The sequence below is a fragment of the Macaca mulatta genome, chromosome 9 (genome assembly GCF_049350105.2).
Source record: "Macaca mulatta isolate MMU2019108-1 chromosome 9, T2T-MMU8v2.0, whole genome shotgun sequence".
NCBI lineage: Eukaryota > Metazoa > Chordata > Mammalia > Primates > Cercopithecidae > Macaca > Macaca mulatta.
The window spans coordinates 24552633-24580584 of record NC_133414.1 but is presented as its reverse complement, the minus strand read 5'-3'; the positions used below and the strand labels follow the sequence as shown (position 1 = coordinate 24580584).

General features: G+C 44.0%; 1 protein-coding gene across 2 annotated transcripts; it reads right to left on the bottom strand.

Annotated features, from left to right (window-relative positions):
• Positions 1–436: 436 nt before the first annotated feature.
• On the bottom strand, positions 437–27668 carry MSRB2 (methionine sulfoxide reductase B2). Of its 2 annotated transcripts, none has more exons than XM_028826059.2 (5): positions 27528–27668; positions 19045–19145; positions 13048–13124; positions 2773–2920; positions 437–1043 (listed from the first exon to the last, which is right to left on the bottom strand). In XM_028826059.2, the coding sequence occupies exons 1-5, from the start codon at positions 27643–27645 to the stop codon at positions 792–794; spliced, it is 696 nt and encodes a 231-aa protein (XP_028681892.2). In that variant the 5' UTR covers positions 27646–27668; the 3' UTR covers positions 437–791. The 2 variants fall into 2 exon arrangements, with proteins under 2 accessions (XP_028681892.2, XP_015002099.3); XM_015146613.3 differs by lacking the exon at positions 437–1043 and adding an exon at positions 1274–1493.
• Between the last annotated feature and the right edge of the window lie 284 nt (positions 27669–27952).

The window sequence follows — 27952 nt, the reverse complement described above, 5'->3', positions numbered from 1 at the left end:
ACATCACACACAGGGGCCTATCATGGGGAGGGGGGAGGGGGGAGGGATTGCATTGGGAGTTACACCTGATGTAAATGACGAGTTGATGGGTGCAGCACACCAACATGGCACAAGTATACATATGTAACAAACCTGCACGTTATGCACATGTACCCTACAACTTAAAGTATAATAATAATAAATTAAAAAAAAAAAAAAAAGAAACAGCTGTCCCTCTGTCATTCTGTGAAGTTCTACTCCAAGTGGCAGTTGGGGTGATATGGTTTGGATGTTTCCCCTCTCCAAATCTCATGTTGAAGTATAATTCCTGGTGCTGGAGTTGGGCCCTGCTGGCAGGTAATTGGCTCATGAGGGTGGATCCCTACCGAGACCAGCTCAGTCGGGGAGACCCTAACCCAGCAGTGCTAGAGGAATTAAAGACACACACACAGAAATATAGAGGTGTGAAGTGGGAAATCAGGGGTCTCACAGCCTTCAGTGCTGACACCCCCAAACAGAGATTTACCCACGTATTTATTAACAGCAAACCAGTCATTAGCATTGTTTCTATAGATATTAAATTAACTAAAAGTATCCCTTAAGGGAAACGAAGGGATGGGCCAAATTAATTACAGCAGGAACACGCCCTTAAGACACAGATCGCTCATGCTAATTGTTTGTGACTTAACAATGCCTTTAGCGGTCTTCCACGCTGGGAGGGCCAGGTGTTCCTTGCCCTCATTCCTGTAAACCCACAACCTTCCAGCTTGGGCATTATGGCCATTATGAGCATGTTACATTGCTGCAGATATTTACTTATGGCCAGTTTTGGGGGGGCTTGCTCCCAACAGGTCCCTCGTGGCTTGATGCTGTCCTGGTGACAGTGAGTGAGTTCTTGAGAGATCTGGCTGTTTAAAAGTACGTGGCACCTCCTTGCCACTCTGTCTTGCTCCTGCTCTGCCATGTGAGATGCCGGCTCCACCTTCAGCTTCTGCCATGAGTAAAAGCTCCCTCAGGTCTCCCCAGAATCCAAGCAGATGCTGGCACCTTGCTTCCTGTACACCCTGCAGAACCGTGAGTCAATTAAACCTCTTTTCTTTATAAGTTGCCCAGTCTCAGTTATTTCTTTTTTTTTTCTTTTTAATTTTGTTTATTTTTCTAGTTTTTTTTTTCTTTTTCCAAATTCTCCCAGACCCTGATCAGGTACTTCTTTATAGCAACACAAGAACAGCCTAACACACAGGATTAAGTTGATTCCAGGTAAATCAATTAAGAGAAGCAGTGACTCGCTGGAGACAGCAGCAAACTCAGGCCAGTTTTATTGCAAACAAAGCAAGTCATTCAAGTGAATTATGGAAATTGAGAGTGCGCATGAAGGGGTGGCAAGGGAACGGGACTCTTGAAGACAGTCAGTGTTTCCTTGGTTTGAACTTCAGAGCCACACTGTTGATGCAAAACCTCTGACCATTGGGTCCAGGTCCATCAGGAAACACGTGACCTAGATGAGCCTCACACTGCAAAGGACAGAAGCCTCTGTCATCTCCAAATGCAAACAAAGCTCTTTATGTAAAACCAGACAGACGAACCCCCCCAAAATCACTCCACTCTGGAGTCTGACATCTGTGTTAGGAGAAAAGTCTATTGCATCCGAATTAAATTAAGAAATGAAAGAAAGCAGAACACAGTCACGGTAAATAGTTTTACTTTATCAATAGGATGTGAGCGAGTTATTAAATTTGGGCCTTTAGAGTTACTCATCTAAAAATGGGGATAATTATCATACCTACATAAGAGAGCGGTGGGGACAATTAATTGATATATTGCACGCAAAGCATTAACATAATTCCTGGGTAAGTACTGAATAATATTGTAGTACCCAGTGTATTATTATTATTTATCACTTAAGGCAAAACCACGCTATCTTAATCAGCTTGCCTCTAGTGTTTTACAAAACCCATGAGTCAGAAAACGTGAGCAGCTAAGGATATCAAAATGAATTTGTGATCTGGATTTAAGCCACTCTCTCCTACTGGGCTCACAGAAGGCACAGATGGTGATGTCACCCGCAGCATTGCTCTGCCGGCCAGTGACATGCTGCAGGGTGCAAAAGAAGGTTGGGGAGATGGAGGTGCCAGCCACACTGGGTAAGTCAAAGATGAGATGCCAGCCACTATGGCAGGATAAGGGCTTCCTGCTCCTTATCCCTGCTCAAAAGAAGGTGAAGATCCTACCTCTGTTCTCATCTCTATGGAAGGCTAGAACCAGGAACAGCCACATTAGAGAGAAGCTGGCGAAGCCTTTTCTCTTTCTCGCAGTGCCCAGAAGGGAGAGAGTGATCATTACTGTCATGTGTAGAAACCCCATGTGTTCTGGGCTGGGTGCAGTGGCCCAGGCCTGTAATCCCAGCACTTTGGGAGGCCGAGGCAGGTGGATCACTTGAGGTCAGGAGTTTGAGACCAGTCTGGCCAATATGGCAAAACCCCGTCTCTACTAAAAATACAAAAATTTACTGGGTGTGGTGGCAGGCACCTGTAATCTCAACTACTTGGGAGGCTGAGGCACTTGAACTCAGGAGGTAGAGGCTGCAGTGGGCTGAGATCGTGTCACTGCACTGCAGCCTGGAAAACAGAGCGAGACTCTGTCTCAAAACAACACAAAACAAAAAGGGAATCCCACGTGTTCTGAAGACAAAAGTACCCCTAGAAAAGGACACCAGATTTGCCAAGAACAAGGGAGCTGTTTGTGGCACTTGGGGCAGCATCAGGGAAAGTAAAACAAAATAAGAAATCTCACCTGCTTGCAGACGACCTCTGTGCGAGCTGATCCTAACGAGGTGTCCAGACGTCTCAGGATCCCTGTGTGGCTTTCGTCAGAGCCAGACGTACCATGGGCCTCGGAAAACGAAGGCCACCCAGTGCCGGAGCAGTACTTTTTCTCAGAACTGTGGAAGACATAAATGATACTACAGCTGCTAATGACACTGTCATTAACATGCCAAGAGGGTTTCATGCTCCAACGTGTTGTTCCAGGGAACAAGATGTATTTCAACTCTCCTCTGCCAGATCCCACACCCAGCTATGTGACAGTCAGTCCCCCGGGAATCGTCCACACTGCACCTTCACTATTGAAGCCATTGCCTCTCAAAGTGAAAGGACTTCTTGATCCTTTGATGCTAAAGCCTTCTTTCTGGATGTCCAACAAGGATCTAAAAACACATGGTGCTTTGTGAACTGTGTTGCATATTAGGTAACACAGATCAAGCCCATGTGTTGAAAATGTCAAAAAAGGAGAAATCAAAACGAAATACTAATGGTCGGAGGAAGTCATCATCATCTTGGTGCAACACGGAAGTGTAAGGTCTGATGAGAAAGTCATGCTTAGCAACAGGAATTTCAGGTTATCTAAACACAGAAGCCTGACCAGGGATTCAAAAGCTGCCTCTGGCAACTTCTTAGCTGTGTGAAACCACAGCTCTTGAAGCCTCAGTTTGCTCACCTAGCAAATGGGAATAGTATCTACACTACAGGGCTGTTTTGAGGATTTGAGGGGAACTCTGTGAAGTGTGATATAAAGCTTAGCACAGGGCTGAACACAGAATTCTTGCTGTGATGGTGATGATGATGATGATGATTAATTAATACGCCCGGGTACCTGGCATCAATAACTGCAGTGAAACCTAGCCCTCCAGAAGTCTCCCAAGGACTCATGATGCTGGCACATGGAGAAGAAGGACAGCAGGTAAGTCCACTCACCAAAGACCCACCCTCTCAGTGCTCTGATGGATAAGCTCCCTTAAATGGCACTGGGAAAATAGACTTCAAAAATTGCTGTGGCAAGGAAATGGCTCTCTCTCTAAGGAAGAAAGAGAAGAACTGAATGTTAGACCCAGCCAAAAAACAAACGAACAAAACAAACTAAGAAGGAAAAGTGGCAAAGAATGAAATCCCTAGACAATGAACACAGAAGGATGTAGGGTCCAGCCCCACAGGGTCGGTGGGTTTTTCTCCCCCTGTGCGGAGATGAGAGATTGTAGGAATAAACACACAAGACAAAGAGATAAAAGAAAAGGCAGCTGGGCCTGGGGGACCACTACCGCCAAGACGCGGAGACCAGTAGTGGCCCCGAATGCCAGGCTGCACTCTTATTTATTGGATACAAGACAAAGGGGCAGGGTAAGGAGAGTGAGCCATCTCCAATGATAGGTAAGGTCACGTGGGTCACGTGTCCACCGGACAGGGGGCCCTTCCCTGCCTGGCAGCCAAGGCAGAGAGAAAGAGAGGAGAGAGAGAGAGGGACAGCTTATGCCATTATTTCTGCATATCAGAGACCTTTAGTACGTTCACTAATTTGTTACCGCTATCTAAAAGGCAGAGCCAGGTGTACAGGGTGGAACATGAAGGCGGACTAGGAGCGTGACCACTGAAGCACAGCATCACAGGGAGACAGATAACTGCGGGCACAAGAGGTGGAGGAGTAGAGTCTTCTCTAAACTCCCCCGGGGAGAGGGAGACTCCCTTTCCCGGTCTGCTAAGTAGCGGGTGTTTTTCCTTGACACTGACGCTACCGCTAGACCACGGTCCGCTTGGCAACTGGCGTCTTCCCAGATGCTGGCATTACCGCTAGACCAAGGAGCCCTCTGGTGGCCCTGCCCGGGCATAACAGAAGGCTCACACTCCTGTCTTCTGGTCACTTCTCATTATGTCCCCTCAGCTCCTATCTCTGTATGACCTGGTTGCTCCTAGGTTATGATTGTAGAGGGAGGATTATTGTAATACTGGAATGAAGAGTAATCGCTACAAACTACTGATTAATGATATTCATATATAATCTATTATCTATATCTAGTATAACTATTCTTATATTATATATTTTATTATACTGGAACAGCTCGTGCCCTCGGTCTCTTGCCTCGGCACCTGGGTGACTTGCCACCCACAGAAGGAAGCCTAGCTGACAGCACAAACTCCCACAGAAACAACTGTGTGATGCAGCAATTCTCAAACATTTTGGGGTCAGCACCCCTCACGTTCCCTCTGTGTCCCCAAAATTAATAGGGATTGCTGAGAGCTTTTGTCTATGAGTTACATATGCCAACATTTAACAAGTTATAAATTATAACTGAGAATTTAAAAACGTGCATTAATTTTTTTTTTTTAATATAGGTTGAGTGTCCCTTATCTGAAATGCTTAGGACCAGAAGTGTTTTGGATTTCAGATCTTTTTGGATTTTGCATTTTACTTGACGGTTAAGCATCCTTAATCTGAAATACTCCAATGAGCATTTCCTTTGAGTCTAATGTTGGTTCTCAAAAAGTTTCGGATTTTGCTGGGCATGGTGGCTCACACCTATAATCCCAGCTTTTTGGGAGGTGGAAGTGGGTGGAACACTTGAGCTCAGGAGTTTTTGTTTTCTTTTTTGAGATGGAGTCTTGCTCTGTCGCCCAGGCTGGAGTGCAGTGGCATGATCTCGGCCCACTGCAAGCTCCGCCTCCCGGGTTCACGTCATTCTCCTGCCTCAGCCTCCCAAGTAGCTGGGACTACAGGCGCCCGCCACTACACCTGGCTAATTTTTTGTATTTTTTAGTAGAGACGGGGTTTCACCGTGTTAGCCAGGATGGTCTCGATCTCCTGACCTCGTGATCCGCCCGCCTCGGCCTCCCAGAGTGCTGGGATTACAGACGTGATCCACCACGCCCGGCCGAGCTGAGGAGTTTGAGACCAGCCTGGCCAACATGGTGAAACCCCCTCTCTACTAAAAATAGAAAAACTAGCTGGGCATGGTGGTGCATGCCTATAGTCCTAGCTACTCGGGAGACTGAGGCAGGAGAATATCTTGACCCCACGAAGCGGTGGTTGCAGTGAGTGGAGATCAGGCAACAGAGCTAGACTCGTCTCAAAAAATAAAAAAGTTTCAGATTTGGGTGCATTTCAGATTTTGAATTTTCAGAGTAGAAATGCTCAACGTGAAATAAATTTATTACATGTTAACATCACATATATTTATGACAAATAATTATGTTTTTCTAAATGAAACAAACATTTCATGAGAAGAGTTGCACTGTTTTACAATTTTGCAAGGCTCTTTAACGTCTGGCTTAAAAAAAAGACAACTGAATCTTCCTCTGGATTCAGTCTGTTGCTATGTTGTTTTGATTGAGGTATAAGAGGATGTGGCCTCAAGTGGCCTCAAGTGTGGTTGGAAAAGCCCCTAGAAAAGTCCCCCCCAGGAATCTCTGGGGTCCTCAGACTAGGCTTTGAGAACCACAAGTATAGCCATTAGGAGGAAAGGCTTTGATTTCTGAAAGATTTGGGTGTGAATCTGGGATCTGTCTGTTACATCTATGTCACCTTGGCAAGTCATTTAATTTTTTGAAGCCTCAGTGTCCTAATCTATAGATAAGCATAGACTAAAAAAAGTTCTAAGCCACCTACTGACTAAATAGAGCCCTTCTTAGCCAAGGGGACTCCAGAAAAACCTTTAAACCGAGTTTCCAGTCATGATGGGACAGGAGGTCAGACACACCTCGTTATACCCCCTCCCTCTCATGGTTTAGACACAACAAATGACCAGCACTGATGTTTAAATAGAGATCATAAGACTGGCAAACGGACTCTTTGTGGCAATAATATACCACATTATAAACAGGACCTAAGGCCATGCCAGGCGAGGGTGAAGTCACACCCCCCTACACTTAAAGAATCAACTCTGTTATAACTGCCACAAGGGTTTTCTTTTTCTCTAGCAGCTAAACAATCACTGGCCTTGAGATAAGCAGCTCATCTTCCATCAGACAGTGACTAGCTGAGACCCTCTGTTCCACCAGCCATAACTACAGCTTTGATTTCACAAGAGACTGATTTTAGTAACTTTCTCCTGATTAAAAGACCATGAACTGGTTCTGGATGGTTTACAGAGGCTGTGCACTTGCGGGCCTTCATATCCTGAAAGACTTTTGATGTACAGGGCCTAATTGTAATACATTTAAATGTTAAGTTTCTACCCCCAAATAAACATAGGTCATGTGTTACATGCATGTCTGTTCAATATGCATATGTCAGGACCATCTTCACGAATTTTCATAACCCCTCCTGTGATCTGTTAAATAGGTATATTTAGCCAACCCTTCAGCATAAAGCTCCTACCCCAGCTGCTCCCCCTTCCGAGTGCCTGCGTCTGCGCTTGGCTGGGAGCTCGCTTTCCAGCCTGTGGGATGGCCACCCTGAAGACAGTAACCCTTTAGAAGAAATAAAGTCTCCTTTTCTACATTTATAGATTGTATGATTTTTTAAAAGCTAACAATAGCAATGGAATTATCACCTCACTTTCTGTATGTATGCTTAGCATAGTACCTGACACATGGCACATAAGTTAGTAGCTATTTTTTAATTTTTTTATTATTAATACCAGAAATCTATGAAATGTGAGCAGTTGTGGGTCCAACTAGAAGTGTTTGCATATTCAGGTCAGGTTCTTTGCAATCCTCTTCCAAGGGTTCGAAAACATTCATCTGACCACTCTGCTCAGGGAAAAACATCATTAAGTATCTTTTAATCCCAGTCTTTCCATCCTCAACATTATATATAAACTAGTGATCATTAAATGAATTTTGATGGAGAATTATGACTACAATAAAATTTTTTAAATAAATGAACCTACGACTAATAAAAACTCATTAAAGCATTTTATGGGAAACAATAAACCTTTATTGATGCAATTAGCAGAATCTGGAGATTTTACCTAGTAATATGAGAGGCCTAACGTATATAAGTTAAGACTGGGAACCAAAATATTAAAGCCAATCAGAAATTCCAATATACATATTTAAGTGATTAGCAGATTGTAAGGTTTGCCCTTGAAGAACTAAAACCATTCTGAATCATATACTCTATGGGATTTTTACTTTGTTTCATTTTATTTGCTTTGGTTTTCCTTGATTTCTGGAAGTTCCACAGTTCCCAAACCAACAGCACAGGCACTTGGTGATAACTGACAGCCCTAACCTCTTAGAAGAATTTCTATTCCTTTGAGGGAATGGGGCACACAAAAGGTTTTTAACAATATTACTTGGTTACCCATGGTGCGTAAGACATCAGGACGTTATGTAAAACGTGAACTAGTATCAGGCTCTGTTTCCTCTTATTTTAAGAAGATTTATGATCGTGAAATATGTGATCCCACAATAGATTTTAATAAACACTTTCCCAATAGGCTTATGTGGAAGAAGAAAGGGAGAAGGAAGGAGAGAAGGAGGAGAGGAAGTGGCAGTGGGGGACAATGTCACTTCATTCCAAGTTAGCGAAATGAGAGTCTGGAGTCCCTAGGAGTGTGGCAACACATGCTAGAAAGTGTTCTTGACCCAGATACCTTTGATTAAAGGTCTCTGATTTGGAGAGGCAGAAGCTCTCAAAAACTGTGCACCAAACTCATTCCAACAACTATAGGATGATGAGGAGAATGACGGTAAGTCTGGCAGATGAGGCTGGCAACAAGGCTCTGGAAAGGGAACTCATGAGTTACACTGGCCGGGATCACCATCAGAGACTGGTTATGTCTTCTGAGAAACTTACACCTGTAATTCAGAAAGCAGGCACCAGAAGGCGATGGCACCTATGTCAACGGTGCTGCCCACGTGGCTTAATGGAAGCTCAGCTAGTGAAGAATGTGGGCTCTGGAGTCCAAAACTGTGAGGTCATATTTTGGCTGGCTACCTGTAAACCGCGGAACCCTGGACAAGTTATTTCATCTTCCTCTCAGTTTCCTCACATGAAATGAGAATAATAACAGCACTATGGGGAGCTGCCAAGAGGTCTGATGAAATGATGCACATGAAGAGCCTGGACATGGCACCTGCCACATGTCCAGAGGGCTTCTTCATTGCTGGGGTGCTTTCCACTCTCAAGAAGAGTGCACTGTACAGGCTCCAGTGGAACCCAAATTCCTGCACTATGGCTTACTAGATAAGTGACCTTGAGCAAGTTAGTTAAATTCTTTAAGCCTCAGTTTTCACATCTGTTAAATGGGGGTTTTCATAGCTCCTTATTGGAAGGTGAGGATTGTTTGCAAAGCATTGGAGCCCAGTGTCGGGCATGTAAGTGCTCAAGAAATTGCAGCCACTTCCCTCACATTTCCACAGTGATTTCATAATCACAGCTGCTTTCTTTTTTTTTTTTTGAGATGGAGTCTTACTCTGTCACTCAGGCTGGAGTGTAGTGGCTCAATCTCAGCTCAATGAAACCTCCACCTCCTGGATTCAAGCTCTTCTCCTGCCTCAGCCTCCCCAGTAGCTGGGATTACAGGCGTGTGCTACCACGCCCAGCTCATTTTTGTATTTTTAGAAAAGCCAGTATTTCGCTATACTGGTCAGGCTGGTCTCGAACTCCTGACCTCCAGTGATCCACCCACCTTGGCCTCCCAAAGTGCTGGGATTACAGGCGTGAGCCACCATGCCCAGCCCATAACCACAGCTTCTGATAGTCCCAACACTGCTATGGCTTCTAAGCAGCAGGACGGATATTATTAATCAACCAATCAAGAAGTACTTATGGAGCATCTAAGTATCTGTTTGAAGGTGGCTACAACAAAATACCACAAAATGGGTGGGACTCTCTCACAATCTGGAGGATAGAAGTCCAAAGTCAAGGTGTCCGCAGGGCTCTGAGGCATCTAGGGAATCCTTCCTTGCCTCTTCCTACCTTCTAAGGTAGGCAATCTTTGGTTTATAGCTGCAGATCACCAACCTCTGCCTCCGTTTTCACATGGCTGTCTCCTCTCTGTCTGGACGACTTCTCCTCTTCTTAGAAGGACAGCAGTGATTTTGGAACTAGGGCTGACCCCACTCCAATATGATCTTATCTAAACTAATTATACCTGCAGCCACCCTATTTCCAAATAAGGTCACATTCCCAGTTTCCAGAGATTAAGACTTCAACATGTCTTTTTGGGAGACAAAATTCAACCCGTAGCAACTTCCATGAGGCTTGTCCAAGAAGGATAAGATGGCCAAGGGGCTCAAGAGCTAATCAAGTTTCTCTCCTTAACTAAATAAAATACTTGAACCAATAGGAGAATAATTAGGTCCTAAATTGTGTGATACTGATAAATAGGAATTTGAAGCAGATTTTTTAAAAAACCCCACAGTGTGTGCTATCAGAGGAGGTTTCAGGGTAAATCTGGGATCCAAAAATAAGTGGAATTTCAATTAGCAATAGTGGGGCTGAGCAGATCCCAGGAGGCCAGCACAGCACGAAGGGGGTCCCAGGCAGGAAGCAGCCGAGCTGGAGCAGGCAGCTCAAAGGAGCCGGCCCTGCATTTACTTGTTAAAAGAACTACTTAGTTTTGGTTGACCAACTTTCCCTTCACTTTCATTCTACACAAACATTTGAAGGAATTTTTTTTTTTTCTGTACCTCTGCTTCCTACTATAGAAACTGGAGACCAGAGACAGAAAGAGAAGAAAAATGAGAGGCAAAACAAGAATGTATTTCTAAAACTCCTCTTGAACAGGAAGAAGGCTCAGGAATATAGTCTGCATTTGTATATTCTCATTAATTAGAATATATCTTCCAGAATTCCTCAGGATCAAAAGCACATTCATGTATACAGCCCTAAGAGGGCTCTGTTGCTTAAGAACACGTCATTATGGCCAGGTGCGGGGGCTCACGCCTGTAATCCCCGCACTATGGGAGGCCAAAGCGGGCGGATCACCTGAGGTCAGGAGATCGAGGCCATCCTGGCTAACATGGTGAAACCCCATCTCTACTAATAATACAAAAAATTAGCCGGGCGTGGTGGCACACGCCTGTAATCCCAGCCACTCGGGGGGCAGGAGAATCGCTTGAACCTGGGAGGCCGAGGTTGTAGTGAGCCGAGATCACGCCACTGTACTCCAGCCTGGATGACAGAGCGAGACTCCATCTCAAAAAAAAAAAAAAAAAAAAAAATCATTACTAACTTGCAGCAACTGCCTGGCCTGAGTCAGGCATGTCAGGCATCGCTCTATGCTTTTTCATGTATTAACTCATGACTCAGATCATCCTCCCAGCAACCTTATGAATTAGTTACTATTATCTTAATTTTAGAAGTGAGGAAATCAGAAAGGTTAAGAAATTTGCTCAAGGTCACACAGCAATGGGGCCAGGATATATACCTTGGCAATCTTAACCATTCTACTGCCTCTCCCATAAATGAGTGCATCTTTAAGAACAGTATATTCTGGAACATAAATAATCTTCAGGAATATATTGTTTCCTTCAGCTGCAGTAGCAGCAACAAGAAAGAAGAACAGAAACAAACTCAGAAGTCTTTAAGAATGCAAAATGGAAACTTTTCAACTGAAACTAAATGGTTACACAAAAACAAATAAGGTTGGTGAATTGGCAGTCCCTTAAACTGGCTACTTGGTCAGTGGGCTTTTGGAGAATCGGCTGGTTTTCCTATTAGTCTTGACTCTTTCACAACCTCCAGGACCTGGGGTTGGTCACTTAACCTCCTTAATTTGAACTAGCATTGTGCTAATATAGTAGCCTCTGGCCACATGTGGCCTTTTAAGTTTAAATTAATTAACATTAAATTTAAGTTTAAATTAATTAACATTAAATTGAAAAAGTCAGCTTCTCAGCCATGCTAGCCACATCTTGAGTGCTTAACAAGCATATGTGATGAGCGGCTACCACATGGCCAGATACAGACATCTCCATCACCACAGGAAGTTCTACTGGACAGAGGTTTGTGCTCTGGACTCAGGACCCTCCTGGTTCCAGTATTCTGACACTACAACTAAGCCTGCAAGGTGAAAGGAAGGGAAGAAGGCCCCTTCTTTTTCAGATGCAGAAACCGGAACATCAAGGAAGGGGAAGAGTGAAGACTATGATTTAGGAGAATGCTCTTGCAAGGATGATTTATCTTCTGTATTCACTGTGTGAAGAGGGAGACAGAGCACTGCCTGGTGCCTGCAGTAACAAGGGAGCCTTTGACACGCTGGCAGCATGGTTCTATGGCTTAAAGTTCATGGGCCATCTCAAAGTCCTACCTCTCCTCTTTAACAGAACCAAACGTCAAGAAATAACTATTGTCTCAGAAACCTGAGTCCCACATTTTACTGTGTAAAAATTAACCTCCTTCTAGTTTCCCCCATGCCAATGTGAATGCATCTGGGCAAAGGCCTGCCCATCTGTGAGCATGGAGGAAAATCGATGCTAATCGCTCCTCATCCTTGCAGGCGGGTCCGGCTTCCTAACGCAGCCCACATTAGCAGCCAGTCGGGCAGGAAGGCCCAGACTGCTCAAAGCCCAGAGGACAGAAGGAAGCACTGCCTAATGGGTGATGCACAGAGCTGGCTTGATTTATATTTTATTCTAAACTAATTTAGGGTTGATGCAAAAGAAAGGAAAACATCTTTGAAGTTCTGAAAAATAGGACTTCAAAGATATTTTCCTTTCTTCTCCATCGAATCTACTTTTTTTTAAGACTGTTTCCTGCATGTCTAAACAAAAAAGCCTTTGTTGAGAGATTTCAGATCCTGATTGACTTAAAAGAGGCTTTGAAATCAAGGGACAATTAAATTTACTTTTAGCTATATAGAAGAGGGTATGGTATTCACTACTGTCAAGCATTGTGGGGAATCTATCCTCATAAAATTCTACATTTCCTAAATTAAATTATAAACCCATTTTCCCTGGGAGAGAGAGAGTTTTAATCACATGGCCCAGCAAATATAATCATGGTTTAGATTTCTTTAAATACTTTCCCTCTAAAAAAAAAAAACTCTAATAGTTTTATCATAAGGTACCCACCAAGTTTTATTTCCTTGCTATTTCTTGAGGATAGAGGAAGGAAGAATATAAGCTAAGAAGTCTTGTTAATGGCTCTAAATGCTAGAAATAAAAGTCAAGACAGGCAAGTATCTCATATGAATAGCTCTCCTTACAGCAACAATGCAAAATGAGAAGGGCAATTTAAAAAACAAAATGGGTATTATGGGTATTTATTTATCCAAGATCTCAAATGAAACACAGCAGTAAGAACCTGGAGGTTTGCTCTCCTTCCGTAGCTCTCGATTCTTTATCTTACCTGAAGAGTGGAGTATCACAGCACACGCAATGATACATTCCTGCTTCCTTGTTATTCAGGTAGATCCCACTGAAAGGCTGAAAGTAAATTAGATATGTCACGTTCAGATTTCTCATACTACTGGCAGGAGATGATACAGCAGATTTAAATCCTGGGTAAGTCCCCAAATCAAGGAATTTCTGTACTAATTTGACGAAGTGCAAATAACGCCAGAGAGAAAATTATAATGCACCCAATGAAGCAGCCTGCAGATGTATCTACAGCCGGGGCTTTATTGCACCCAATATGCAAATTATGACATTGATAATCTTTGTATTCATACAGGACTTTTCATCCAAGAGCATCAAAGTTGGTGAAAAAGCAAGAGAACAGAGTCTTGTCCTCTGTGATTGTGTGAGATTTCGTTCTCCCTTTTAGAAGAGTTAATACAACAGGAATCCAGTCTACTGTCTAACATACTTTGAAATCTCCAGTTAAAGACAGAATATAAATGCATAAAAAGCATAGTTCAGTGAGATCAGGGATTTTGCCTTTAATATGCTTCACATAATGTTTAGGACACAGTGTACTTAATAAATGTTAAATAATGAGCTAGATTCTCCCCCCACCAACCCAGGTTACTACTTAGATGAAATTACTGTGTTCATTGTGAGTTACAGGGTTTGCAAGTTTTCAGAGGTATTCTGAGAGGAGAACAGGAGACAAGTCAATGAATGAGCCAAGTCAATATTTGTTTAAATGTTATTTCTCAAACTTGATTTTTCTTTTTTTTTGAGATGAAGTCTCACTCTGTTGCCCAGGCTAGAGTACAATGGCATGATCTCAGCTCACTGCAACCTCTGCCTCCTGGGTTCAGGTGATTCTCCTGTCTCAGCCTCCCGAATAGCTGGGACTACAGGTGCATGCCACCAAGCCTAGCTAATTTTTGTACTTTTAGGGAGTTTCACCGTGTTAACCAGGTTGGTCTCGAACTCCTGACCTCAAGTGATCGGCATGCCTCAGCCTCCCAAAGTGCTGGGATTACAGGCACTTGCTATGAGCCACTGCACCCGGCTGATGACTTTTTTTTAAAGACCATTTTTGCCCAATTTCTTTTGTCATCTCCTCTGTCAAAGAAAATTAAAGAAAATCAACCCTTGCACAAGCTGACTATGAAGATCCACTATCACAGGGCCTGGCAGCAGGCACCATCCCCTCCTATGGGCCAGAGGAAAGCCAAAGCACAGAACAGCTCATCAAGTGACAAAGCTGACTCAGGAAATCTTCAGACCCCTCCAGGCTTCCCAACTCAAAACATTCACAGGTCAAACATCCAAATTCCCTGTGGTAGTTTAACAGCACATTTTCAGTGAGCTGCATGACAGACAATTTCAAATTAACCTACTGAGCCTACCATCTGGGCACACTTGGATGTTTTCCTTCTTTAAAACCCTAAACTTAGCTGCAGAAATCTGAATGGTAGTGAGCTGGTCCTTTATGGCCAGTCCCCTCAAATGCCTGCTCCCAAAACTGGCACTAGTTGGCAGCTGTAAAGAAGAGGAAGTTGGCCCGGTATGGTAGCTCATGCCTGTAATCTCAGCACTTTGGGGGGCCGAGGCAGGTGGATTACCTGAAGTCAGGAGTTCAAGACCAGCCTGGCCAACATGGTGAAACCCCATCTCTACTAAAAATACAAAAATTAGCCAGATGTGGTGGCACATGCCTGTAATCCCAGATATTCGGGAGGCAGAGGCAGAAGAATTGCTTGAACCTGGGACGCAGAGGTTGCAGTGAGCCGAGACTGTGCCACTGCACTCCAGCCTGGGCGACACAGCGAGACTCCATCTCAAAAACAAAAAAAAAAAGAGGAAGCTTCCCATCCTTCCCACCTGGGCTGAAGATGCACGCATGCAAAACAGGACTGCCAGTTCCAAGGCTGATCTAGAAAAGCCTTTTCATAGGATCCAGACAGCCTGGGAAGACTCAAAACATAATCTCATTATTGCAGGGGGGCAGTTGGACAGAGGAAGTGACAGAAAACTGCTATCACAGTAAGCAAAATAAAAATTAAAAAATCAGTGAAGGCCAGGTGCGGTGGCTCATGCCTGTAATCCCAGCACTTTGGGAGGCCGAGGCGGGTGGATCACCTGAGGTCAGGAGTTCAAGACCAGCCTGGCCAACATGGTGAAACCCCATCTCTACTAAAAATACAAAATATTAGCTGGGTGTAGTGGCAGGTACCTGTAATCCCAGCTACTCGGGAGGCTGAAGCAGAATTGTTTGAACCCAGGAGGCGGAGGTTGTGGTGAGCCGAGATCGCACCATTGCACTCCAGCCTGGGCAACAAGAGCAAAACCCCATCTCAAGGAAAAAAAAAAATCAATGAAAAGCAATACTCAGCCAACATAGTTTCTGAAATGACATCTACCCACTCTCTCCTTGCCTAGCTTCCTGATGTGCCCTCCCTCTCCAATTTTATACAAGTCCTGTAACTTATTTAGGGTTAAACTCAGCTTCTATCTCATTTCTAGTATTTACCTGATAATCTAATATAAACCCAGGTTGAGCTGGGTGCTAATGTTGCAGAGGTGGGCAGCAAAACAGTTTCTGCACTCAAAGAATTTGCTACTTAAGTGGGAGGAAGACACATGTGAGCTGACAATTTATACCATGTGGTGACAGCTATGATAGAGATGGCATGGAGTTCGGGTAGCGCTGTACCCTTCACTATGAAGGGAGTTTCCACAAAGGCTGTCTGTATCAGATATTATCTGAGATGGTGGGGGGGAGTCTTTTTATTTCTTAACCTTTTATTATTCTAAATTGCACAACTGATTGTTGTTTATTATAGAAAAATGCCAACACTAAGCTGACTTTTGAATGAGGAAATGGAAGAGTATTTCAGGCAGGCAGAACACCTTGGGCAAGGCCCACATGAGAGAAGAGGGCAAAGAGGAGGATGGAGAAAGAGGATGCCAGAAGGCGGGTGAGACCAGGCCAGCTGGGGTTGGTTAGATCGTGACGAAGAGCTTAAACTGTGTCCTACTGGAAATGTGAAGCTACTGGAAACTTGTAAACTGGGTGGACGACTGATTGGAGTTGGTTTTTAGAAAGATCACTTGACATTCAGGTAAAGAATGAGCTGGAATGGGGCAAGATGCCACCAAAGGCAGAGAGCAATCCAATGTCCCTCACACATGCAGGCCTGGAGTGTGCTCCTGCTCAGGCAGAGCAGTGGAAATAAAAGAAAGAGATTCAAGAATACTTAGAAGAGAGAACTGAAATGCCTGGCTGCACAGGGAGGGGCCAGGGTCAGAGAGAGAATGACGTTCCAGATTCCCCTGGGATTGCAAGGTCTGCTGGACCAACGGCAGTTTGCCATTCCATCTTGTCAATACAACACACCTGCTGGAAACAGGTGACGCACTCAAGAGGGATGACTACGGATAACTTCACACAGGACTGTTTACAAAGGTGCGGACAGGGCCAATGGAAATCCACAAGTGAGGGCAAAGCCTCCTAGGCTAATGACTTTGAGAAGCCATGGCCTCCACTAGACCTGTGGGACAGAGGAAGAGGGAGTGGCCAGAACCTGGTGAGGCTGCACCTGCAGGGGAGGGCTGCCTGCAAGAGCTGCCACCTGCAATACAGACACACAGCCACTGCCAACCTGCAGCCCCACAGAGAGAATGCTGGGCCCTAGTGATTTCTCCATCCCACCTTTAGATCTCACTGGTGTCTCCCACTGGCTAAACTGAATCAGTAGCTGCGGGGAAGAGGAACTGCTCACTCTTCCTAGAGCTCAGAGCAGGGGAATCCCGTGGAGAGTGGATCTGGAGAGTAGACAGAGAATGACCCGCACAAAACCTCCCTTCTATTGATACTTGACTTTCGGTTATTGCTCAGCCAGCCTGTAAATTTATTCATTGGTCTAGCAGAGTGCTAGCGTATTACTGTTGCCCAAGAAAAACCATGTGGGACTGAATTTTAATTTAGAGTCACCAAAGAGACACCTTCGATGTTTCATTTCTCTTCTCTTAGGTGAACAAAGCTAATGAAGGCTTACATTTCTGCAATATTCTAAGAAGTTAAACGTGGAAATGGATCCATGGAAAGGGATTTATAACATTAGTTAAAATAATGAATGATGCTCATTTTGTCAAATGGCCAAATACAGAGAGTATATTGCACCATCTGTTTGAGAAGCCCACATATTTATTTTCCTAAACATCTGGCAGCTCATCTCTAGGTTCTCTCTACATACCAAGCCCGGCCTGGCTCTGCACCTGAGAATTAGGGTTGGCTTAGAATACTCTGGGAATACATACAACTGCTCACAGAGTATCATGTGGTTCCCTTGTGCAATCTACACAAATGGCTAATGTAGTCTCTTTCCCAACGAGGGCTTTAGTAAAATCCCACCTACAGGAAGTTTTCAAAAATACCAGCATTTCAGGAGACTCTATTGGGATGTGCTGGTCCTTCTGATGACTTTAGCATTGGAGAAACTGAGGGTGACACCGTGATTACAATGGCAGTGCACGTGGGTAGTGACATGAGTTTTGCAGGTGCTGACAAAGGAAAAAACATTCATACTCTACTGTGCTTGAAGCCACAGGGCTGGGGTCCACTCTGTGAGATCTGCTTCACTAGTAAAAAATATCTAATAACAAAGTTCAATTCAGAAAAGCTACATTCCAGCAGCTATATTTGGGTCTAAGACCACTGGTTAAGAAATGCGGCACTATGCTCTCATTTATATGTAAGAGCTAAAGAATTTGAACACATGGAGGTAGCGAGTAGAAAAATGGATAACAGAGCCTGGGAAGGGTGAGCAGAGGGTAGGGGGAGGATGAAGAGAAGTGGCTTAAAGGCCACAAACATACAGTAAGAGAAAAGGAATATGCTCAGTGTCTGACAGCAGAGTAGGTGGATGACATTTAACAAAAATGCATTGTATTCGGGTGACAGACACCCTGAATACCCTGACTCGATTACTATGCATTATATATGTGTAACAAATTTTCTCATGTACCCCAGAAACTTGTACACACACACACAGACACACACACACAGACACACAGATAAATGCAGTGCTGTAAAAAGTGATGTTATAATGAGGAACCACTGAGGGTTGTTTTCTCAGAAAATGAATGAAAGCCGAGACTGCCGAATGCAGTTTAAATAATGTTTGCACCGTTTACCTGGCAGTCATTCAACATTCACAAAAGTTGATTTTTTTGGATGCCTACTATGGCCAGCCACCACATTAGGTGACAGGGGTTATAGCAGCGATGGCAAATGCTATGAAGGAAGAGTTCTGCTAGAAGCAAGCCTAGCTGGGGGCTAGGAGAAGGTTTCCCAGAGAAAGTGAGATTTGGGCTGAGAGCTACAAGGTAGGTCTGAATGAATGGGTGGAGGGTGTGGGGAGGGATGATGGGAGAGAAGAAGGAATGCCGGGTGCAAAGGCCCTAAGAGAGAAGGGAGCCCAGGGTGTGTGAGAGCTCAAGGGTGGTGTGGCCAAAGTACTGGGTCAAGAGGGAAGATGGCTGGATTTGAGGATGGGGTGGGAGCCAGGGGCCGTTAGGACCTTATTAGTCATCTCATACTTTTCTTTTTCCTTGAAAGCACTGGGCAGCCACCGAAAGTTTTGAGCTGGGGAGTGATATGGTCAGATTTGTGTTTTCCAAAGAACTCTTTGGCTGCAGTGTGGAGAATGGGTTGGCTGGAGCAAGAATGGCCATGCGCAGAGAAGGTGACAGTGACTTGGCCCTGAGGGGAGGTGATAGTGGTGCACGGAATTGAAATGACAGGAAGGTTATTTAGGAGTCAGAATAGAGATGATGTGTCCAGGGAAGAGTTTCAGGTTTCTACAACTTGATGAATATCAACACTCCGAGAAGGGGACAATGGAAGAGGAGTGTTGTTGGGCAGCTGGGTTTCATAGCTGGACCTATTCCAACTGCCCCCTCAATGCCAACACACGCAATCAGAAAACTGTAAACCAGCTTAGCTTACCGGTTCCGTTCCTTTTTCTCTCGTGACGTAGAACTGCTCTGGGGTTAGTTTCTTTTGCCACTCACTCTTGGCAAGAGGCAGCTCACACGTTGCAAGAGACCCTGTATTGTTAAACAGGAGTTTTAAAAATTAAAACAAAAACACCTGATGGACTTTTCTTCCTTGGCTTTTTTCCCTAAGTGCACTGTCACCCAGCAGAATAATCCAGTCCCTTCTTCTCTCTCCCACGAGTTTATTCTTCATGGGGACCAGAAGGCTAATGCCTTCATTGACTATTTAATTTAATAAGAAATTAATAAGAAGTAGAGAGCCAGTTTTCTAGTCCTCCTGGGGCATAGAAGTGAAAGAGGCAGCTGAAATATGAAAGAATGTGGAATAATTCCCTTCAGGTACCTAAGGATAGAAACTGATCCTCTCTTCTCTGATGACTTTCAGAGGAGCAGTTGCTGTCAGGATCTAGCCGGAAGTAGTTGAGGCATTGGCCAGAAAAGAACCATGAGCTAGTCGATTATTAAACTCTTCTCCCTTGCTGGTTTATAAGGATAGCTCTGATTTTCTTTGTCAAGGGAGGTCTCTATTTTAAAAATCTTCTTGCATGGAACAAAAGAAGAAACTCCCATAGCATATAGTCCTGAAAGGGAAACAGACCTACAATAATCTATTATGATGCTTCATGGTTTTTGTCCATATTTTGTTTTCCTCTTTCCTGCTCGCCTTGGCATCTATATTACTACATTTATTCACATGAGCATAAACCAAGTAACTAGAGCAATACTCTCTTTAGCCAAAGGGAGTAGGAAGTCCAACTCCTATAATAAATGTTTTTAATCATCCAACATTAAGAATTGGAAAGGATTTTGTAATGTGTCCAACTCTTCAGTTTACAGATGAGAAACAGAGGCCCAAAGGGTTAGTAATCTGACTATGGCACCGAAGATGAAATGTTAAATGCCCGTGATGCCAGCATCTATATATCAAACATGTCAGAAGTTACAGTTGAAATTCATTTAAGGTTACAAAAAAAAAGTCCTAAATTGTCCTTCGGCAAGAAAAGACTTATCTTCTCTCCAGTTTATAATACCGAACAATACTGCATTTCCAGTGATGATATAGCTGATTGCTTACATTTTGCTAAAAGGTTTTTAAACTATTTAATATATTAAAAGTTTTTTTTTCTTTCTTTTTATTACTGTTATTATTTTTACACAAGGGCTCCCCTAGGAGGTATCTTTTATTAAATATACTGTTTATAAGACTACAGGGGTTTCTTTTTACTATGGAAATATGTATCTGAAATTCCTATGGAATATACCTCAGTTAACACATGATTTTTGGGATATTTGACACTTTGGGGACAAAACAAAATGTATTTATGTGATAATTACTATTGCTCAATGGCCTTCAGAGTTATCCTGCAGAATGTCAAGTAATAAATGAAGAAGATATTATAGAAATTTTTAAATCACCATTTTGTAAAAATCATCAGAGGATTCCAAAACCCCTTTCGACTGCTGGGGAACAGAATAGTCACATCTTCCCAAAATACAACCCCAGAGTTTATTAATTATAAAGAAGAAAAATGCCACTACTTTAACCAAGTAGGCTAAGCTAGCATCACCAACAGCGGGACAGGTGACATCCTATCTTCCTGATGTGATGCTCTGGAAAGAACACAACATCACCAGTAAAGTTTTCCTGCTGAAAACATTCAATCTGTGTTTCATGAAGAAACAATCACATAAGTGAAAATTGAGGGAAATTTTCACTTTCCTGTGGAAAGCAAGGACTCTCCACAACTGAAACCAATGTGTGACCCTTTATTAAATTATAGATCCCAGAAAAAAAATAAAAGCTATAAAATACATTGTTGGTATATGGTAGAAAATTTGAATATCAGCTATGTATTAGACAAGGGTGCTCAATTTCCTGAGAGGAAAACCGTCTTGCGGTTTTGTAGGAAAATGTCTTTGGTCTTAGGAAACGTGCTGAAATATTTAGCAGTAAAGTGTCATGATGTCTGCAACTCTCAAATGGTTTAGCAAGAGAAATATAAATAAGTGTGAGTGTGTGAGTGTATGTTTGTGTGTGTGTGTCTCAGTGTTGGGAAGAGAGATGGGGAAGAGCACATGAATCTAGAAAGAAACTTCATCTCCATGAGATTTTTCCCAATAGCCCATAATCCCAGTTTAATTGTGAGGAGAAACATCAAACAATCCCAGACTGTGGGACATTCTACAAGGAACCCCACGAGTACTCCCCAAAACTGTCAAGTTCATGAAAAACAAGGAAAGACAGAGACAGTTTTGACAAATGTACTATGATGGTGTCAGTGGATAACCAGGGGGACCTGGGTGAGGGGTTTTGAGAACTCTGCACTATTTTTATAAATTGTCTATAAATCTAAAATTATTCCAAAATAAAAAAGCTTATTTAAAAAACTATCTTCTCCATGGCCACCCCTGTACCATCAAGCACTACTGGAGAAAATCCCCCACCTGGGGAGAGAGTTGTCCTTATAAACTCAAAGTTACTCATCTCACTGGGGTTTCAGTGAACCATGGTGAGTATTATCTTTCCCCAGTCAGCTGTCTTCCCATTTCTCTGCAATGGGTGTTTTAAACCTTTTCCACTCTCAGGAATGTAAACTAGTACAACCACTGTGGAAAACAGTGTGGAGATTCCTTAAAGAACTAAAAGTAGAACTACCATTTAATCCAGCAATCCCACTACTGGGTATCTACCCAGAGGAAAAGAAGTCATTATATGAAAAAAGATACTTGCACACACATTTATAGTAGCACAATTTGCAATTGTAAAAATATGGAGCCAACACAAATGCCCATCAATCAACTAGTGGATGAAGAAATGATGGTATATATATACTAAGGAATACCATTCTAAATAATGGCATTCACAGCAACCCGGACGGAATTGGAGACTATTATTCTAAGTGAAGTAAGTCAGGAATGAAAAACCAAACATTGTATGTTCTCATTTATAAGTGGGAGCTGAGCTATGAGGATGCAAAGGCATAAGAATGATACAATAGAATTTGGGGGCTCAGAGGGGAAAGGCTGTGAGGGGGGATGAGGAATAAAAGAGTATACATTGGGTACCATGTACACTGCTCGGGTGATGAATACACCAAAATCTGATAAATAACCATTACAGAAATAACTTATTCATGTAACGAAACACCACGTGTTCCCCAAAAACCTACTGAAATTTAAAAAAAAAAAAAAAACCTTTTCCATTCTCCTCAAACCATGGTCTCTACTACATCTCCCCTTCCTCTCAACAGATTCAACTTTTGCAAAATCAAAAGCCACAAACCTTCTTGCTACCAAACCATCACACTTAACAATACCTACATCTACCCTTTTTCCATCTTGTCACAATGGAACAAGTGACTGCCTCTGATATGGTTTGGCTCTGTGTCCCCACACAAATCTCATGTGAAATTGTAATCCTCAGTGTTGGAGGTGGGGCCTGGTGGGAGGTGATTAAATCATGGGGGCCCTTTGGTGCCGTTCTCATGATAGTGAGTTATTGAGAGATCTGGTTGTTTAAAAGTTCACCTCCCCCTCTCTCTTCCTCCTGCTCTGACCATGTAAGATGTGCTTGCTTCCTCTTCACCTTATACCATGATTGTAAGTTTCCTGAGGCCTCCCCAGCCATGCTTCCTGTACAGCCTGTGGAACCATGAGCCAATTAAACTTCCTTCATAAATTACCCAGTCTCTGGTATTTCTTTATAGCACTTTGAAAACAAACTAATACAAGCCTCCTCCTGTCTGTTTTTTTGCCACTTCTGTTCAGGATCCTATCTCTTTTTGGCCACCCCAAATGATGAAAAAAGGGAATGCTTTAGCCAGAGGCACTCAAAAGAGCAAGAACAGGCTTTGCTAGTAAGAGTGAATGTCCTGGGTTCCTCCTCCCATATTTAAACTCTGGTCCCGTGGGGGAATTTGTGAGACCTAATCTCTGGCTATCACTGACATTTGTCAAGGAAAGGAGTAAACAGCATCATGATAAAACACCCTCCTCTTGGCTGTGGCAAAGATCTTGCATTATTCCTGTGGATAGGTAAGAGGACCAACTTCAGGTACTAAGGTTGGAATTTACAGTCTGTGAAGCTGGCTTTATCTGCCTATCTCCTTTCAGGGAGGAAGTGGAATGGGCTTAGAAAAAAACCCTATTGTCTCCTGGAAGCACTGTCCTTAGTGTGACTCAACAGGCAGCACAGTATAGTAGCTGACACTGGAAAGTGGGAATTAGAGAAGGGCTAAAAGTCAGTGGGACTCTCAAGTACCTGTTTTAAAGCAGGTACTTCCTTCGCTTTGAACCTAAGGCTTGAGTTTGTCTGGGTTCCCAGCTCCCTCTCCCACACCTCTGTATTTTGTTACACCTATTAGAGAGTGACTATCTGTTCTTCAGACACCACCTCCTCCCTCTGCCCTAATTTTTTTAAGAGACCGGGTGTCACTGTATTGCCCAGAATGGAGCACAATGGCTATTCATATGCATGATCAAAGCACACTACAGCCTTGAACGCCCGGGCTCAAGTGATTTTCCTTCCTCAGCCTCTGAAGTAGCTGAGACTACAGGTTCATGATACAGTGCCACGCTGTAATGTTTTCTTTTTAAGTTTAAAATATAAAACTAGTATTTAAATTGCTAACCGAAAGAATTAAGCCTTCATCTAAGTACAATATGAAAGACCATTTTTAATGGTTCTTTTAATCCTTATCAATGTGGACCTTTTACACCATTTTTAATGTGTGTGAAAGCTTTAGTGGGTAGGCAATAATGTTTAGACTAGTTCTTGTTCAAGCACCAATTATGCAACATTTAGCTGCAGATTTGCCAGCCTAGAAGGCTCAGTCAAGGGCACACAGACTTTGCTTTGATAGCACAATGACAAACGCTCAGTTGGGTACACCCAGGTCAGGATATATGTATGCTGTATCACTTTTAGAGGTTTCTTTGACCTGGATGTTAAGAGCTGAATTACGATATTCGCTGCCCCCCAACTTCCAAATTCATATGTTGAAGTCCTAATCCCCAGTACTTTAAAATGTGACTGCATTTACAGACAGGGCCTTTAAAGAGGCAATCATGTTAAAATAAGGCCATTAAGAGGGGGCCCTGGTCCAATAAGACTGGTGTTCTCATAAGAGGAAGGGACAGTAGGGAAAAGGCCACCTGAGGACACAGCAAGAAGGTAGCTATCCCCAAGTTAAAGAAAGAGGTCTCAGGACAAATCTCAGGACAAGTCTTGGTCTTGTACTTCCAGCCTCCAGAACTGTATGAAAATGAATTCCATCGCTTAAGTTGCCCAGCCTGTGGTATATTGTTATGGCATCCCTAGCAAATGAACACACTGGGGTTTTAGAAAACAACCAAAGTTTAAATAAAAATTGCAGTATGAGTAAATTCTGAGCAGTTTTATCAAACAGCAATTTAGGCACGTGTGCATTAGATACACGATAGGTTCTCTCACTTGGGAATGAGTCAAGTCTTCTGGCTACCATGGCTAGAGAGAGGTTTCCACACTGGTTGTGTCCTTTTGTGTGTGTGTACAGGTATTTTCTGTCCTCTGCACCACGTGCTCATCCTTTGGGGGCTACACATTTTCCAGATTCCCTCTACATTCTCTTGCTATCTTCACTATGAAAACATTTATCCATTGCTGCTATTGCATGAGATAGCTACACAACTTTACTTTGAATTATGCCTTAATAAACTCAAATTCCTTGGAGTTCCCTTCTCTCTGTGTGCTGTGATTTGCACAGGTCATATATCCTGTTGGCCAGAAGTTCCACGGGGTGGGCCTCAACTTTTTCATCCCTAAGGAAATCCACTATTGGTCCTATTGTTACCTACTGGGTGCCTTCTTCGGGTTTTGCTAACCTTCCTGGCCACAGTTGCTATACTGCCAATTGTCACACATAAGCCCACTTCATTTCAATAAATAATGTGTTGAATCTAATGGAACTCATCAGAAACTGGTATTAAAAGAATCCCCAGCCCATTCTGATCTGCAGAACTAGTCTCTCCCATCACAGTGCCTGGACTGTTTTAACCCTATGCCCAGGATGGTTTCCTAGCATAGTTATCTCTAGAAAGAATATTTTCCTGAAGCAACAGAGTTTTTGCTCCAGAATATTTCTTACTTTCCTTTTTCAGTTTGCTCTTTATCAACCTGGAAAAAAAAAAATCACTCTGAGCATATGAGAAATTGCAGCACTGGAGAAAAATACTGTCATTTCAGTATCTTCTCATTTCCCCCCTCCCAATTTCTCTCTCTCTCAGCACTCCCTAAGCCCATGATTTAACTTAAATGTAGCTACATTTTTGTCCTTTACACTTATTTATGTAATCATAACTAACATTGTGTGCCTGCTAAGTGTCAAACATTGTAACAAAATATTTAATTAAAAAGTTATTCTGTACAACCACCCTACTATTATCATTAGCCTTATTTGATAGAAGGAAAAAAAAAAATCTGAAGTTTAAACTTACCAAATTCAAGAAAGATGTCCAAAGACATTGTTACAAACTGAATGTTATGTATTCTCCCTGCTCCTCTCCCCACTCCCATATGCTGAAGCCCTAACTCCCAGTGAGATGGTATTTGGAGATGGGGCTTGGGAGGTTATTAGTTTTACATTAGATCATAAAGGTGAGGCTCCCTTGAGGCACTAGTGGTCCTTCCTGAGATAGTCACGTGAACGCAGAGTGAGAAGGCAGTCAACTGCAAGCCAGGAAGCAGGTCTGCATCAGGAACCAAGTCCGTTCCCACCTTGATCTTGGACTTCCCAGCCTCCAGAACTGTGAGAAAATGTCGGTTAAGTCACCCAGTCCACGGTGTTTTGCAATAGCAGCCTGAGCTCAGATACAGAGCCAGGAAGTAACAGAGAGCCAAGACTCAAAATCTGCATCTATTCATGCCCAAGCCCTTCATCCCAGAACTACTCCCTGTTTATCATTTTTAATGACTCCCTAAAAGTTTGTTGAATTTAATTTTCATGATTTACGTAAGTATTTCTTAACTGATTTGGGTTACAGCCAGTTTCCATTTTATAAGAGACCAGTGCTTAAAGCATCTTTGCATATATCTCCTTGTTCTTCTTTTGAACTATTTCCTTCGAATAAATTCCCAGGAGGGATATCTGATAAGGTACATAGCTCCTGTTACCTACTGGTGTCTGGCCAAATTTTAATGTTGGTGGAGAACTTCAGATCCCAGGGCAATTCATTAGGCTGCTTCTGACAGCAGCAATTATAGCCATGAAGTAGTTACCGCTATAACCACCATCCTGTATCAAGGGGTTATAGAGAGCTCGTCGGTAACTGTGATCTGTTTCTATTACCTGTGGTTCTCAGCAAAACAATGCTTGGCATACAGTGGGCTCACAAAGGTCATCAGACTGACTGGCCAGAGACACCAGTGGTTAGAAAGGCCATAGCTGGAAGTCATGTTGGATCAGCTAACATTTCACAACGCCAACGCTTTTATTTAGTTAAGTATTCTTTTAACACTACATTTTGAAAACTTCAGGGGCTAAAAAGAGCTCAGAATGAGTTGGTACATTTTCATCAGTTGGGTGAACATCTTCAATGAACATATATAAAATTGGATTCAGAGTGGGTCAGTCTGGCAACCGCCCAGGAAGCCAATCCCCTGGGGCACTAAGTTCCCCTGAAATAGACCTGAAATACAGGGGTAGCTAGCTCAGGTCTCCTGAGGTGACTCCTTCCTGCTTGGTGAAGTGTGCAGGTACCCACATCCAAGAAAGGATCCAAAGGCATTTAGCAGAAAACTAACTCACTCACTCTCACTCTCTCTCTCTCTCTCTCTCTCTCTCTCTCTCTCTCTCTCGCCCGCCCTGGTCTCTGTCTCAGTCATTAACAATGGCTGTCACCTTAAAGAAGGAACAAATGATCAACCCAGTCTCCCTGGCTCTTAGACACACTTACGGGAAGACAGCAGGGCAGGAAACACCCCAGGAATCCCTAGTGTGAACTGCCGGCTTCTCAGATGCTGGAAGGAAGCCCGCGGAACTACGAAGAGGGCTGCAGTGCAAAATACTGGAGGCCTTCACAGGGGCGCGCGGGCCGGGCTGCTGCAGCCCAGACCGCGGGCCTTCGCCTGGAGTCCCGGATAGGGGTCGGGGACCCCGAGCCCTATTTATGCCCCCACTCCCCGCGCCAAGAAAAAAAAAAAAACAATTACGCGCACATTTAGGGGGCTCATGTGTTCATTTCCTCGAATTCTCACAGGGGTCAGTCCCCACCCCGCCGCCACCAAGTTTACAATCCACTGTCCCAGACCCTCGGGTCGCGGGGGAGGCGCGGGGGGGCAGGGGTGCCTGCCAGGGCAGCGCCCGGCCTGGACCGGCCTTAGGCTCCCGGGTGCAGCGGGTGAAATGACGCCGAAAGCCGTAGGCAGCGGTGGGGCCTGCGGGACCCGCGTCCTACCTGCCTCCCCCAGTACCGGCCCAGTGCAGGGCTCGCCGCCGCCGGCTCGGCCCCGCACCGCCCGCCGAGGCGCAGCTCCGAGGGTCAGGCCTCGGAGCAACCAGAGGAGCCGCGCCATGACGCCCGCTCCGTCGCCGCTCCGCCCTCTGCCCTCTGCCCTCTGCCCGTCTCTGCCCGTCTCTGTCCCTGCCCCCATCCTACCCCTCCCCCATTCTCTCCCCTCAGTCGGCGCTAGTCGGCCTCCCTCCCCACGCTCCGCCCACACCGCCTGCCACCTCTTCTCCCTCCCCTCCTCCTCCCTTCTTCCCTCCTTCCCACCTCCTCCTCCCACTATGCGCCCTGGGCCCTCACAGGTCCCCGCCCCTCTTCCCTCCCACTCTGCCTCTCTCTCTCCCCATCCCTCTTCCCCTCCTTTTCCTCTCGCC

What these genes read in the sequence shown, in the direction of transcription:
- MSRB2 (XM_028826059.2), bottom strand. Translation starts at nt 27,645, where the DNA reads ATGGCGCGGCTCCTCTGGTTGCTCCGAGGCCTGACCCTCGGAGCTGCG. An exon ending in GCCGGTACTGGGGGAGGCAG is followed by an intron (nt 19,146 to 27,527) that starts GTAGGACGCGGG and finishes TTAACAATACAG; the next exon opens with GGTCTCTTGCAACGTGTGAG. An exon ending in CAGAGGTCGTCTGCAAGCAG is followed by an intron (nt 1,044 to 2,772) that starts GTGAGATTTCTT and finishes ACGGTTCTGCAG; the next exon opens with GGTGTACAGGAAGCAAGGTG.